The sequence below is a fragment of the Hermetia illucens genome, chromosome 3, assembly GCF_905115235.1.
Source record: "Hermetia illucens chromosome 3, iHerIll2.2.curated.20191125, whole genome shotgun sequence".
NCBI lineage: Eukaryota > Metazoa > Arthropoda > Insecta > Diptera > Stratiomyidae > Hermetia > Hermetia illucens.
In genome coordinates this window covers 49,618,383-49,634,757 of record NC_051851.1, presented here as the reverse complement: position 1 = coordinate 49,634,757, position 16,375 = coordinate 49,618,383, and the positions used below count along the sequence as shown (strand labels likewise).

General features: G+C 38.6%; 1 protein-coding gene across 2 annotated transcripts; it reads right to left on the bottom strand.

The window, feature by feature from the left end:
* Positions 1-6,441: 6,441 nt before the first annotated feature.
* LOC119651724 (trypsin-3-like) lies at positions 6,442-13,379 on the bottom strand. Of its 2 annotated transcripts, XM_038055447.1 has the most exons (7): positions 13,000-13,379; positions 12,464-12,706; positions 10,492-10,549; positions 8,174-8,274; positions 7,955-8,116; positions 7,073-7,272; positions 6,442-6,957 (listed from the first exon to the last, which is right to left on the bottom strand). In XM_038055447.1, exons 1-7 carry the CDS (start codon positions 13,105-13,107, stop codon positions 6,885-6,887), a joined length of 945 nt encoding a protein of 314 aa, XP_037911375.1. In that variant the 5' UTR covers positions 13,108-13,379; the 3' UTR covers positions 6,442-6,884. The 2 variants fall into 2 exon arrangements, with proteins under 2 accessions (XP_037911375.1, XP_037911376.1); XM_038055448.1 differs by lacking the exon at positions 10,492-10,549 and having other exon boundaries at positions 6,443-6,957; positions 8,174-8,302; positions 13,000-13,312.
* Between the last annotated feature and the right edge of the window lie 2,996 nt (positions 13,380-16,375).

Here is a 16,375-nt window from a genome sequence, read left to right as displayed (position 1 = left end):
TTGTACACCTTGCGGACACCGAATTAAATGGCACGTGACTCTTCAGTGGAGCTAAATATGTTGTCATTATTTTCCTCAAAATTTAGAAATGCTGCTATCTCAACACCAACTACAAATTGAGGCAACTCAGCGCCAACACTCTCTCCGTGATGCTACATTGGAGTAATCTAATTTAGCTACCACTGTTACTCCAAGTTTTCATCTGTTCGTATCTGCGTCTCGATCTTCTGGTCTAAGACAATAACAAATGAGGAAATTCGCCGGGGTACCGGCCATGCCTGTTGCGGAAAGTGAAAGTAGCAGTGGATGGGTCACACCTTGAGAACAAAAACGGACGACAACTTCGCAGCAGTTTACTCCTTGCAATATAATCCATCCCTGGCTATATATACTAGCTCCAAATCATATACTTCTAGGATGAACTTGAGATGAGGTTTTCGGATAAATTACTAAAATATAATAATATACTATATATACTATATATTATTATTATTAACTTTGAGAATGGGCTGTATTTTGAGGCCTAGATTTCGTATTTATGCATCATCATGAATTTTTTTCATATTTTTTGAGAACGGGACCTGCTTCACTTTTTGGGGCACACATTTTGAGTCCTCACACCCCTGTGTTTCACCCAATATCAGAAATAATCATTTTCAAAAAGGACTAATCGAGCCCTTTCATTTGATACCCCACATGATTATATTCTGTAAAAAAAATTTACACCATCTGTCGCATGTATGGGTAGCCCCCTCAAAACTCAACCCAAAGTGGCGCCTCTTACTATATGTAAATGAGGTTTAATGAGGTTTTGTTTCATATAAAACCTGAAAAAGATATTGAATTTTTGATCCCGACCATCAATCTCATCTTACCTATCAAACAGAGATGACAGAATATATAATTCCGACCATGGTAAGAATCACTGGAGGAACTCTCATCATGATATGGAATAAGAGTTTCTGGAAATAACTGGCCCGGACGGAACTGAAACAAGCTGGAAAATCTGAAGGTGGGCGATTTAGGTATGAACGATTTTGTGTATTTCTCTTATAATAATCATAATCATTCGCGCAACAATGCATGTTGGATCAGGGCCTTGAAGTGAGTTAGAGAACTTCATTCAAGACCATAACGGTACACTAGGAGGCAATGTGGTCAGCATTGCGCTCGTCCGAGATTATTACCCCCATTTGACTAAGGTACTCATTCACAGCTGAGTCGACTGGTATTCAACGTCAAATAACGATACAAATTCCACTGCCACAGTGAGATTTGGATCGCGACTTTCCGTACGACAGCCTTGCGATCTAACCACTCAGCTATCCGGACACTTCTTTTATAAAAACATTTAAATGGAAATTTGTCACATTAGTACCTAGCACGTAATATATGCATATATTATGTGAGAACATCCACTTTCACAGTTCCCATCTTTCCACATGCAAATTTGGTCTTAATCGCTATAACCGTTTTCGGGAAAAATGCGCGTGACAGACAGATAGACAGACAGACAGTAAACCGATTTTAATAATGTTTTGAATATTATAATACATACATATATATAACATTTGGCCTATAAAATGCAACCATTCATCGACGAGGCTTTGAAATGGTTGGACTTCTGCCCACATTGTGTTGTTTCGTCATCACGTGAAGATCAGGATAACTACTTAGGAACTCTGTTCCAAAAGTTGAAACAATATAGAGCGGTTATGTCTTTTGAAGACACCGATTAATGTTGCGACCACAATCAGAGCTCCATAACAAGCAACAACGGTACTAGTTTATACTGATTGCATGGCTCAACATTCATACTGATGGATTCAGGGTTACCTAAGGTCTGTCCGCGATCTGGAAATAATCACAACGGCCGTCAAACTCCCAACCAAAGAGCCGACCGCAAATAGTCGGGCCGATTACATATGCCCCAGGAATTTCTGTAAAATATATGAGCTTGGAGGGCTATTACGGTTCGCATGCTACCAGATTACCTCTAGTAAGGCTTCATGGCCAAGGCTACTTCAGATAAGTCCCCGTGCATATTCGGGTCCGAACTTATTGGGGCATTGGCTTACCTTAATGTGAATATACTGTTTCTCGTTGTCTCGAGTGGAGGTTCTCATTAGCCACTTGGTGTTGATTTGGACGACAATGTTGCGGCCTCTGCTGCCTCCTCGTTACCTTAGAGCACCAATGTGTAGTAATGGTGAATTCTAACAAATGAGTTTTAGGTCAGCGCGAGATGAGTTTTTTTAGGATACCTGATCTCTTGTCAAACAAAGTCAAAGCGATCTAGTGATACCCGTAGCCAACCAACGGTCAGTGCATTATTTGTTTTGTTAAATTTTTATAAAAGGTTCATATCCAGAACAGCAGCAGTACAGGTACCACTCAACGAGGTTCTTCACGACAAAATTAAAACAAATTTCAGCAATCGGACCAGTGAATCTACCGTAGCTTTTGAAGCTTTCGAAATGCACAGGCAATGCTGTTTGGACATTCAAAATCTGACACACTTTTGGCCATTTTCTGCGATAGATCTGACTTCGCGATTATACTAGTGCACCAACAATGAATTAATTGCAGTTGGTAGCCATTGGCTTTCTTTTCAACGAAGCTTGATTCAATGGAACGTAAATATGAAGCGTGCGACTGAACACCTCTGTACCTTGCGATAAAACACTTTCTTCATATAGTTGAGACAGGATAGTTAACCATCTTTACAGATTACAAGCCACTGACTTTCGCTTTCCATAAAAAGAACGAGTGTTCATCGCGTCATCTAGATCATATCGGGTAATTTACCACCGATACCCAGGACGCATTCGGTTACAACAACGTTGTGACGAACGCATTATGACGTGCTGAGGAGTTGTAATCAATTACCGATTGCCCACAGTGGACGCAGCGCTCTAAATGGCACAACAGATGTTTCTACAGGCGCCTTTAGACCTTACTTTGCTCACCCATTCCAAACAAACTTTTTTCACCAGCTTACACTGAAGGTATCAAAATATTGTTGGCTTTTTTGAAAACCTCTTCAATATACCTCCCAAAAAAACAATGTTGTGATCTAGACTCAGACTCCATCAAATTTGGAACTAGTCAATTTTCCTCGCCACAACCGCCATTTGTTGCTTGAGTTTAGCCAATTTGCTGGTATCCGCCGGAGCCACCGCACTTAGCAACAAGGGCCTTAGTAAATCTACGCTAATGTTCCTTTTGTCACCCAATAATTATACTAAAACCACAACATTTCTTCGACCATGATCTGTCTCGCTTTTGTTCTCATTTCAAGTTAGTCATACGCTTTTTCTTCTGCCTGTTCTTTCTGGATAATCCTCATTCATGCAGATTAAGTGACCGGCCTACCACCACCTATTAAACTGGATTTTATCCAGACGGCCACGGTATCGCTCATAGATTTCACGTTACATAAGCTAAGGAGCAGCCTCATCTTTATGTTAGTTGCAAATTTCCACTTCCGAATTTTATGTATATTAAATCGCCAAGGCGAATTAAGCGTTGTTAATGGGTCGAACGTTATTAAATTAGGTGTAGCTATTAGCAGAGATAACTTCTCCTAGATACCCAAATTGATCATCGCCCTCCATGTTCTGCCCATTATTTCGAATAGTGTAATACCAAAATGAGATTTAGTGGATCGCCTGACGACTAACCTGAGTGGTCGGAGGCGGTCAAGAAGGGAAACCTAAAAAGAAAAGAAAGTTTGGGAAATCGATCGAAATGCTCCTTCGACATGTTTTTGATTGGCGCTTTTGATCATGGTGGGGGGGGGCTTCTTTGACCACTTGATCTCCCACGCATCATGACATCAACCGTCCTTTCTTTCTCCTTTCTGACCCGCAAAGCTTACATTAATCAAAGAGGCATCCTCCAAAATAGTGGCCTGGGGATGCCAAGGCAAGGCTGCCGCGCCTCATTGCACATCTGAGACGCTTTGTTAGAGCTTCAATATTTGCCGGCAGACCTTCGCAGTAAATTTTTAGATTTTTGGGATAGTCTTCCCCGGCCACTCAAGATGGCCTTTTGATGGTTTGATTATATTCATCATAATCAACGACGCAGCAACCAATATCACGTCCAGGCCTGCCTTAGTGAAGAACTCCACACATCCCGGTCACCGGGTTCCACCAATTCGATATCCCTAAAAGCTGTCTAGCGTCCTGACCTACGCCATCCCTCCATGTAGTCAATGGTCTGGCCATGTTTAGTTTTCTACCATAGATATTACCCTTATAGAATTTCTAGTCTGGATCATCCTCATCCATGTGAACCTACTGAGCGGAATTCTTTGCAGAACCAGACGGCTGTGGTGTCGCTCATAAATTTCGTCGTTATATGGGCTCTGGAATCGACAATTCCCATGAAGGAGTCCAAAAATTCTTCGGAGGAATCTTCTCTGGAGCGGGGCTAAAAGTTGCCAATTGTTCTTTCTAAAAACCTAAGTCACCGAGTAATACATGGGATGGGAAGATTATTATTTCTTACAGTAAGAGCTTGAACCCTACGGTTTCGAGCGGAACAGTTTTTGTAAGCTGAAATAGGCTCTCTGTTGGCTGCATCATCGTAGCTGTTATCGGATGTGGTTTTCAACACTAGATAGGAGAAGTTACCAACAGTCACAAATTGTAGTCTCTTACCTTTATTGTTCTCATTCGACCAGTTCTATTTGATGTTATTGTTTCTTTGCTTTTTGGCGTTGAAATTGTATTGCCTTCATTAATATGCAGCACAAAATATCGCGCCAATCGCCGCCTGCTCGATCTAGCTGGATGTAACTTCAACTTCTCGGGTGGTTGTTCCCATAATATCAATAGCAACAGCATAGGCCAGTAGTTGGGTGAACTTGAAGGTGACGGTGCCTTTTCCATTTACCTAATCATCACGGAAAATTTTTTCCAATGCCAATTTAAGGCATTGTCCTGACATTCACCAAAGCTGAGAAATGGCGGCGTTCGATCAATGCATGGCCAATGGCTGAAAGTGGTCCCGTCTGGAGAAGCCAAAGTTTGTTTGTGGACCGCTGTCCGCGCAAGCCAGGTACTTCCATTGACACTACTACCTGAATAATGTGCAGTCCGTTGCCATTGGTGTTTTTATGTAAGCTATGCAGCCCTGACGAGAGGGAGGTGGAAAGCGGGGATTCCACCCGGGCCCGGAGTATTTTCATAGCCCGGAATAAACATTTCATTCGGAACAAAGGGATAGTATTGGGGCCCTACAATTTTCACACCAGACGCGTGTAATTTTTACCCCCGGGCTCCATTTTTCTGAATGATTTTCACCCCGGGCCCGGAATTTCTCTCTACGACTCTTCACAACAGACCCGTGTAATTTTCATCACGAACCCCATTCCTCTGCATAATTTTCACCCCGGTCCCAGATTATCTCTCTCTCAAGCTATGGGTCATTCGCTTAAATTTTCAAAGTCGATAACAGCAGGTTTCAAGAAGCCTACTCCGAACACATGGTTTATGGTATTACCGCAATGATATATGGTACAGTGGCTCTTCTTCAGGAGACTGGTTCCTGCCCAGCGCATCTCTTGTAACACGATGAAATTGGTCTTATATTGGGACAGGGTATCGGCTAGTTACTTGGCTGCTTTTTTTCTCTACAGTGAATTCTACGAGAAAATGCGCACATCGTTTTCGTCGTCAGCTTTCGTTGCTGGGTCTGTCGTTGTGGGCTCCATCCAGTCCGAGACTCTTTCGTGACTCCGTAACTTTAGTTTTCCGTCTAGGGTTTTTGAGCCCGATTCAACTGCCAAACTACCAATTTGTCCCGTTTTATCTACGGGAGACTCGTCATCCTTCTCCGTCTGCAGTTTTTCAGTAAGATAAAACTCCCAGCAATCACAACTTGGAGGTGGAGATGGAATTTTGTAGCAGAGCTGCTGATGTTACTTCTGCAGGCGTTTCCCAAGTTTTACGCTCCAGCATGCCATGTTTCCCCTGCCCTTTGACCGTCAATAAGAATATCTTTATTAAATAAAACATTTTTCAATTTTTAAAGGGGTAAATATTCACTTCAACCCCACAATTTACTTAGGCCAATGTCATCTATTTATTAGTTGTCATAGCTTTGTACTTATGATAAAGTGATCGCAAAAAAAATGTGCACCTCCCTTCTGCGTGTATGTTTCGTTTTACACAAAACCTTAAAAAGGAGATTCTGAATTTACATATATACGTGTGCAATATTTTCTAAACATAATGTTGAAGATATCTAACACTTTAAGTAAAAGATTTAAAGATTTTTACTTAAAGTGTTAGATATCTTCAACATAGAACATTCGATCTTTTCGTACCGTTAATTTATCTATAAGGAATTCTAATCAAAATATTCTCTTTTGGTGTTTCGTATCTAAGCAAGCCATTATCATATTTATATTATATTTATTAAAAAGCCATTTTTTTCTGAAATTCCAATTTTTCTGCCATATTATTGTTTTATTGGTATTTATCGAACTTTCCTAAGTTGTCAAATTAAACAAAAGGAAATTTAGTTCTATTTTTTTAGATATTGCATGTTACCGTCTCAGTAGAGGCCTATGAAAAGTTACAATATTTGGATAAATAAAATTTGTTTTTTTCCAAAAAACTCAGAATTCGTTGGTTTTTTGGATAGCTTGATAGTGACAGAGGTTTATAACTCCCTTCTTCAACAAGGACTTAAATATCATCGGCGATCCCCATGGAAATTTCAATTAAGTAAAAAAATCTTTTGAGTTTTGGTAACTTTCTTTGCTGTTCACTTTTGTTGACGAATTTCACATAACGACATAATGTACGAATATACGTTCGCATATACACTGTCCTTTCATAAATGTTCTGTGTATTCGCCACTGATAGTAGTCATAATCCAAATAATTGCATTATAAAAATCAGAAGCAAGCATGGAGGCCCTGATGAAGGCGCAAATGATGATCTGCAAATTGAGTATAACTAAACCTAAATAAAAAGCTAACGATACGGAATAAATTATAAGTTATGTAATTATAATAATATGAATTGAACCAACTACGCCATTACACTAAGCCTACCTATCAATATCCATGGGGTATAAAACGATAGCTTGAAAGGGTTTTGTTTCAGCATTCCAATTAATCAAAGTTTGGATCCATTTGGCATAGTGGCCAACATTTATAAATAACTCGTAATCTACCGGACGGTCACATGAAAAACCAGAAGTAATAATTCCAAATAGCTCCCCATTGCATATCAGTGGACCTCCAGCGTTTTTCTAAAATACAAGAATGGGGTTTTTTTAATTAAACAAAAATAATTCGGAAAGCGGACATTTTATCTCTTAAGCAGTATAAGTAACTTCCTGCGAAACAGGCAATTTTGAGCTTCTCTAACTTTATTAATAAAAGTAGGACTTCACTAAAATTACTAGTATGATGCTCCATATTAAAACCCACATTATTATAATTTTACGGATCTAGGGTGAACTTAAGAGAATTCACATCAAATGTTTGAAATGTAACAATATATAGTATAACTTTAGTTGAGAAGATAACGTAAGGTAGGGTTTTTGACGCTTAAGTACCATGTGCAAGGATAACAAAATTTTTTTTTCAGATTTGTCAGCTGAGAACCTGAACTCCCCTTTGCATTAAATGTCAAAACTAATATCTGCTTCGAAAAGTGAGACTTTTCGTTTGATGCCAAATATGGCTACATTTCGTGAAAAAAACTACCCATCTTTTACATCTATAGCCTCCCCCCTTAAGTTCAACGTACATCAATATCATTCATCGCATGTATGGAAGGTCACAATTCCAACCTTTCTATCAAATTTCGTATCAATAGTTGTAACAGTTTCTGAGAAAAGTGCATGTAAAAAACTATGAAAAACCGAATGAAAATTTACCGGATATCGGGAACAAAATATTATATGAGGCAATTGAAAGCATAATTACATAAGCCAATATCTCTTCACAAGCTTCGTCTTCCACATCTGGAATACCCGCACATAACTGGTTATCGTAATTAATTGCAGATCCTTCCATGATCTCATTACATTGCGTATAGGAAATTGATGAAAGATTTCTTGCCATTAGTGTATGCTTGATTTGCGTCTCCTAGAATAATACAACTTTGACTCCGTTAAAAGCTTTACCACATTTCAGGTCTATTACCGCTGAAGTTGATATATCCCATCCCCAATCAAGTGTTATACAGTTTGTTCCTGGTGCTGGCCAAACTCGAGATTGTGATATTTTAATGAATCCGACGTAATCTGACGGTATAATTGGATTCCCATCTAACTGGGTAATTCAAATAAGTATTTAAATTTCTTATCTACTAAAAATTCTAGAACGAAAGTAATTGTTGACGATCTCTTTATGTCTACTTTGTGCTAGGCTCGAAACAACAAAGAGATAGCAATATCGGAAATAACCTTGCAGTGATGAGTGTCATTAGCAAGAAGGACAAAAACGAAACCCCGATCATGAGACATATCAAACCATATTTTGATTTGTTGTATCCTCTATACTGCACTGCTGTTGTTCTATCTCATTTTAGGGAAAACCATTTTCTAAAATTAGAACCTCAGACACTTCAACTTTTATAAAACAAAATGGCCTCCAGGAAAGCTTCCATTTTCATTATCTATGATATCTTTCATGCCTATAATTAACACGTAGCTAAAAGGGATAGAAATTTATAACTTAGCAACCTGCAGATCTCAAAACGATCTTGCCGCCGAAACGTTTTGGCTATCTTACTAGGACATGAATCAGTTTTTGGAATATACGCACGCTCCTTAACAACAGTATCAAAGGCACCCAAAATGATCATTTTCTCCAAACTTTAACAAGAGAGTTTCAGCACCAGTTTCATCTACTCTTACTCGATATTCAAAAAGGCCTCGACAACGTAAACGATTATGCTAATCACATCTATTTACTCTACCGTCAAGCCATGGACCTTGTTCTTTCTGTGTTACTATATAGGAGAAGCACACAAATCTTCAAGCCTCTGTCAACGCTGGGCTTCGTAATTCCATCGCGATATTCTGGCATTTCAAACGAAGAATTCCGTGAACGCGCTGGCCAGTCACGTGTTGTTCAGAAGACAGCAGTGACAATAGATGGGCTACATTAAGGCAAAGCAACATTTCATTGGTAGCTATGAAATCCTGTCTCCGAAGAAGACACATTCATCACATTCAGTTGATGATCGACAATGACTTGACGCACATCAGCTACAATCATCGCAGGTAAATCCGCGAACAAACAAAATGTTTCGCTTTGTGTGTGTTTTCCTTTCCTATACTTCCTTCGTTGGAGGAGTGAGCTTCTTTAAGAAATCAGTAACCCGAGGTGAAGGAATTGACGCGGTTATCGTAATAATTGCAATGACCTAACGCTGTATTTCAGTGGCTACCCTCCAAATATCTTTCCTACCTATGGTGGTAAACAGGACGCACAGCAACATTGGAACTCTGTTGCAGGGCCGATTGATTCCTCATTACTCATGGGAAGAAATTGGGAACTATTTAAACTTAAATTTATTAAATGGAAGTCCATAGACAGGAAGACAGTATCCAATACGGTTGAGAGCCACTCAAGGACTTCAGAATGACTCTTCACCCTTGAACGTTTTGAACGTTATACCATCAACCAACAAGGATGGAAGACTTAGGCGTCGTATGGCTTAAATGAATCAACAAAACGAATTTATCGTCAACGCCAATTACAGTGTTACGGATTTGGAAAGGGAAGCAAAAAGCGTACAGACATCGACTTTATGACGCGTTCATAACCCGACGTCAATTAATATCGGGTGATAGTGAAAAAAATTGAGTTGCCTACCAACTAGGCAACAAATTTTCCTGGAAGTCTCACTTGAGCTTGATGTGGAGCCTTCAACAAACCGAAATGATTCAAAACCACTCACAGGGTATTGGTAAATAATTTTAATCAGGTGACCGACTATTTCAAATTAGTTCCACCAATTTTCACTAAGGGGATAACCTATCTCATCTCTGTGCCTTTGAGACGAAAAAGGATGCGCAAAAGGCTCCCGAGGCTATAAACAATAGCGACACAATAGCTGTAAAGTAGGCTGTCCGCAAACATGAGGAAAGTTACCAATCAGGCGTGAAATATACCAATGCCACTCCAAGCCCCCAGTGGTTTTGTTTGGCCTCCGTTATCCAATCTTTCGCATGAAAGCATATTATCGAAATTTGTATTCAGCAATTTAATGTATATACATATGAACATATATTAACGACATAAAGCCAATGGCTCTCCTTGCCGGATATCAGCATCCAATTCAGTAGGGGTTTCGGCGTGCACTTATATTTGGAGGAAGGACGCATGAAAGCAATTATCAAGGGAAAACACATAGACAATTAAGGATACAGCCAAAATGACATCCAAATTGATGGTAGGGACTCTGATAGCATATGGAAATATCACGGCATATTGCAGGCATCAATACTTACTGTGGCAATTGTTATATCTAAGTTGATGGGGGAGTTTCAGCAGCGTCCCGATCTTGACCTAGAAAAACAAAAACATTCGGGTATGATAAAATGGTGACGAATAACACCTTCGTCCATCTTTATACTCTCCATGTGATAAAGTGCAGTAACACGGACACTCGATTTGAAAACGTTGCACTAAAATCAAATCCACCCCTTCGTGGGTTTTTTTTAAGAAACAATCCTCCGTCATGACAGATAATAAATTGTATCCTTTGAATTTGAGAAGCAGAGAATCGGACCCCATGTGAAATATAACTTCAATCCAGCAGAAGATCGACATATAGAAAGAGAATTCATTCGAAGCCACCAAGAAATGTTTAACTAACGGCGTAATATTTTAAGTAACAGAATCATTCCTTATATCATTTCTGGGTGTTTCGCTCCCAACAAAAAATTACAAACGGTATAACCTTCATGGCTCCTCAATCAACAATTCCAGTTGTAAGTTCTGCGAGCAGAATAATGAGCAAAACCGCGTACACCATTCTTCGTAACTCACAAACTGCTGTGGGGTCGTACTATTGCCACAAACCATAGTGTTGATCACAACAGACCCCATATAGTTCTGCTTCTCAAGGAATAACGAACGTGCATCTAATCGATATAGCCGTACTGTTGGACGGGACATTGTTGAAAAACAGCGTAACATATATTATTCAATGAAAGGGTAAGCGCAATTGAGCGCGAAATTAGCAGATTGAGGACGTATCGCAGCGCAGCGTTCTGGTAATACGTGTGCGTGGCAAGCTTACTTGTATAAAAGGCAAATTATGGTGTCTGCAAGAATACGTCCTCATACATGCAAAAGAGGGGTGTAATTTTTTTTCATCAAATATAGTGATGTGGGGTATCAAATTAAAGGTCTCACTTAGTACTTTTCGGAGTCGGTCTTAGTTCCATTTGTTGGAAAAGTTGCGGAGTACGGGGGGGGGGGGGGGTGGAAGGGATCATTTTTTTAACGAACCCATTCTCAGTAGCTACCCAACGGAAAAATCTGAAAAATATCAGTGGGCTACCACTATATGGTGCCTACCCTCCATATCGATACCTGTTCAAATAAAGTTAATAACAGTACATTACTATAATTTTTAGTAATTGACATGAAAACCTCCCTTAAGTTCACCCTAGAATCACGAAATTTTGCAACAGTGTGGGCTACATCATAGAGCATGATTCTGCCTGGGCCTTCTGGTCAAAATCGCACTACTACTATCATAATAAAGTTATACTAGGTCAAAGCTGTCGCTTCTGTGCAAATTCAGGACTATGAATGTCAATATCACTTGAAAGTGGATATTTTCACATAACAAATGTTTAATATATGACATCAAGTCAGTAATGCTGATGCAGCAGCATAACCAGATTGTGTTTTCGGATCTTTTTCTCAAAGCACGCCGATATTGGTCCTTAACACTTCGCAATCAATCTTCACTTCTGATCAAATCAATCACGGCTGTCGCTTTCTACGACCGTAAAAATTCTAACCAAGCGGTGGTTAAAATTACACTACGCTACGTTTGCGATATGCGCAGTATCAAAGAATCAATGGATTTGACAAAAACGTTCCCTTCCCTACCACCTTAGTTCGCGGTCGGTATAAATATCTCTACAGTTTAATAACAACCATCGCGTCACTTATAGCGATTGGAATTAATCAATCAATGTTCGTGTATCGTGGGGACACTTTCAGATGTCCCCACGATACTGAATTTCAAAGATTTATTTTCGTACCAATGAAAAGAACTTCAGGTGGAGCCTTATTCTTAACTAAATAGATTCCCCATTCAACAGTCTTTAGTTAATTCGGAATATTCTGCTACAGCCGACTAGCAAATAAATGGTTCATTACAGTATTAATAATAGTAATCCGTGAGGTAGTAACACAATGTAAAAATTCATAGTAGACATCCGCAAATAAGATTGTACTCACCCTAAGGATACATATATTGTCGAGCTCCCTACTGCCATTATGCTTATAATGTATTAGTAATTTCACCGTTCGATAAATCTGGAATGCCGATGTGTGTTCCCTAATGTTCACATTTCCCATTAAAACCTTAACTCGACCTTTCAAAAAAGTAATGTCATCAAAGCACGAAGCAGCTGACAGAACATGGGAATGGTGAATCAGACTTCCTCCACAAAAATGATAGTTATCAATGTAAATGCTGACCTGCAAAATTAGGAAGTATGATATGTGAGAATTTTATTATAATTCCAAAATTGTAAAGCAGTAGCAGCGTTGACCATTCGGACATCGTAAAGTTTAGATTAGAAATGTGTACAAATGGCAAAAACAGTAAAGAAAAAGTTTTAAGGACGATTGTTAAACTAAGACTTGCGCATCTAGTAAGTTAATTTGTGATAAAAATTCCCAGACAATGCTTCTAGCCTAACTATGTTCAATTAATCTAGTGATAATAAAATGATCTTAAATAATCAACAATTTTGAAAAATAGAATTTACCATGTATGGGTAATCACCGATCTCCACTGGTACACTTTCTGAGGTTCCCCTACAAACAATTTTAACACACATCATCGACAAAACATGTATGAATAATTTAAGCCTCATGTTCCCTGTTTTCTGCAATTACAACACAAAGCAAAGAATAATTTGGAGTAAAATTTTGGAAAACTTAATTTAGGACTAACGTCGATTTTTTAAAACAATTATTAAGTTAAATGACAGCTTGGACATTTTCAGTTTTCACTATTGAAAATATTCTCAGAAAGTGGGCCGAGAACTAACAAATATTTGCCCAATTCAAAACGATGAAAATTCAGATAATAGTAAATTCAAAATAATGAAATAATATGCTTGAAGACGATGCACTTTTCACTTGGCGTTTAGGTTGGTAGGCAATCAAAAGTAGATTCCACCAAAAGGATATATGCAGATGCAATAAGAACTCAACTCATATTTATCCGATTATTCTAATTCAATTTATTTTTAAGGCTGCGTTTCAAAACAAAACTTTTTTAAAATTGTTTGTTTGCACCTTCCTATAAAATACCTACACCTATTTAGAGAAATCTGACATTTACAAAAAATATATACCTAGCTGGGACATAAATACCATTACACGTTTCTTATGCAATAAATTAAAAATAATCAATGTTTCTGGACCACTTTTTTACATATTTATTAATAAATGCTGATGCTAGAAGTAAATATTCATTCGAAACGTTCGCCTTCAGTCTGCCTTAAGAAAATTTATGCTGGGTTTCTTGGTAAACTTTAGCCGATGTTTTGACCCCTTGTTCACAGAAATGCAAGTGAGTGACTCCATCGTAAGAGACACTCCATCAAACCATGACTGAAGCCGGGTGATGACCCTTTTCGACCCATGGAATGAGACCCTTCTTTAAATGACCGTGCCTACACCCCATCATTTTCTTTGTTAATTTTTTCTGGAACGGTGAACATTTTTCTTTGGTAAATAATATTTTTCTATGTATCAGCATATTTCACCAAAAAAGGTTCGAATTTTCAAAGAACGTACATTCTATCGCCACCCAAGTAAAGACGGGAGAGAAGTTTCTTGCGCACTTTCGTGCATTATTTCCGCCAAACATTGCCTTGCACATTAACAGCGCTCTCCCCACTGCATTGTCTCTATAACTTTTACGCTTAGACATAAAATCGATCATGTAGCAATATTTCAACATTTAGTGAAAAGAGGGGAACTGTGAACGTTCACGCATACAGTGAGTTACATCCTCTTACGTCGAATTTAAGAGGGGTTCCCATACATCGACAGGGGGGAGGAGGGTTACATTTTTTTTTCATCAAACATAATCATATGGGACATCAAATGAAAGGTATCGATTAGTACTTTACGAAACCGGTCTTAGTTTTGACGTTTGTTGGAAAGGTGGGGAGTGCCAGGAGTCGTAAGGGATCATCTCTTTCACGGAACAATTCTCAGAAACTACCAAACCGAAAAACCTGTTTCCAATATATGGTGACTAGGCTCCGAAATACCCTCCACACCGATATCCTTTCAAATAAAGTTAATAATAGTATGTTATTATAATTTTTAGTAATTGGCTGCAAAACACCCATTAAGTTCATCCTGATACCACGAAATTTTGCGGCAATATTAATATAGACATGATCCTACCAAGTTTGGTAGAAATCGCACTACTACTAACAAAGTTATAATAGGTCAAAATTATCGCTCCTGTGCAAATGCAAAAAAACACATATGCACATACATATCAACGGCATAAATACATTCATCTTAAATAAACAAACATTATCTATCAATGCATGCATTTATATTGGTCTAACGTATTTTCACGTATTTCCACTTTACTCCGTGCACAGAAGCATACATATATAAGTTATAGATATATTACTGTTTTTTTTTTAAGAAATTGATTAGGAACTCCCCCCAGTGCCAGATATTACCAGTTTTCCGTCATTTTGCAACCCCTTTTTCAATGAAAAAAAAAACAGTTCAAAATAAGTCTTATATTGAAATGTGTGCCAAATTCCAGGAAAGGAAAATATTCTTGTCTAAAGTGAGTTAAATGCAATAGATTATACTTTCAATTTGCAGATTTTTTTTAATACTATACTTATATATTGATAGTTTTATAATGAACCTAGGAGAATGAGATGATCAAACGATTATCCTGATTGGCTGAAAACGACCTAGAGGGAAGAGCTATCCCAGAAACCCAGAATTAACCGTGGAGGTCCGCCCGCAATGACTGAAGCTCCATCAAAGTACTCGGTTGACACGTTCTTGCACGCCTCTGTGCTATCCAGGCTCGGGAATTTGGGGGGGGGGGGGAGTTATTGAGGCGAGGCCCCTGAAGTTTCCCCCAAATCCTTGACATCCTCGGGGCATTATTTAGAGAATTCCTTCGAAAGTTTTGCGGAGTCCAATAAAAAAAAGTCAAATAAAAAAAATAGCTCAAATTCATGTTATATTCATGGAAAATGCAATCAAATAAAAATATAAAAGGGAAAATGATATCGAATCAAAGCAAAAAAATATATAAAGGAAAACTTAAATTAAATCAAAATTCAAAAGAAAAATGAAATCAAAATAACAAAATTATAAAAAAAATGAAATTAAAGCAAAAAAAAACTAACCCGTCGATTAAACTCCGAGCCCGGCGTGGCGTGTATTGTTGTTGTTTTGTTTCTTTTGGTTTTTCTTTACTTAATATTCTTTCCGGAAGTCCTCCCAGCAACGCACACCCGAAGAGGAGAATGTCTGGCGAACACTCAGACCAGATATTTTTTAGAGGTCACAAATGCAATTTTATATGAATGCCGCATACTCAATGGAAAACGTCTTCCGAAACTGAAACTTCAGCACAAAATTACTAAACGGTTGTTCCGCGAGCAACTGAAGAAATTCACGTTCATCACAAAGCAAGCTCCTCTTGGACAACCGCTTTGCTGTTCGTGAATTATACCCTCTTGGCAGAATATGATTTCTGTGGCTTTTTATCCTGCCGTCTCACGCCCATGCACAAACTTCCCAAAACTTAACCTCGTTATAACATCCAAAACTTTGCACCGCTGTCTCAGCAAACTAATTCCCGGACCTTCCGACTACGCCTTCACGTCAATCATTCCCTTTTCCGCTAAAATTCCTTCCAATTCACAGAATCATCCGACTCTCGTCTTATATAAATTACCTATTACGAGGATGAAATCATTCCTCAAGGCAGTATATTACTGCTTCAAATTTTGGAAAAGGAAACTTACCTTCCTCCTTGCCCGAAGCTGAAATTCGGGAGATCATGAAATTGCCTCTAACTCTACTCTCCACGGCTCCGGCACAAACAATGACATTTTGCAATCCCAACGGCCGTTG

Coding starts and splice junctions, on each gene's coding strand:
- LOC119651724 (XM_038055447.1), bottom strand. CDS start 13,107: ATGAGGCTTAAATTATTCATACATGTTTTGTCGATGATGTGTGTTAAA. Junction 8,117..8,173: donor GGGATATATCAACTTCAGCG/GTAATAGACCTG, acceptor GTATTATTCTAG/GAGACGCAAATCAAGCATAC. Junction 7,273..7,954: donor GTGAAGAGATATTGGCTTAT/GTAATTATGCTT, acceptor CTTGTATTTTAG/AAAAACGCTGGAGGTCCACT.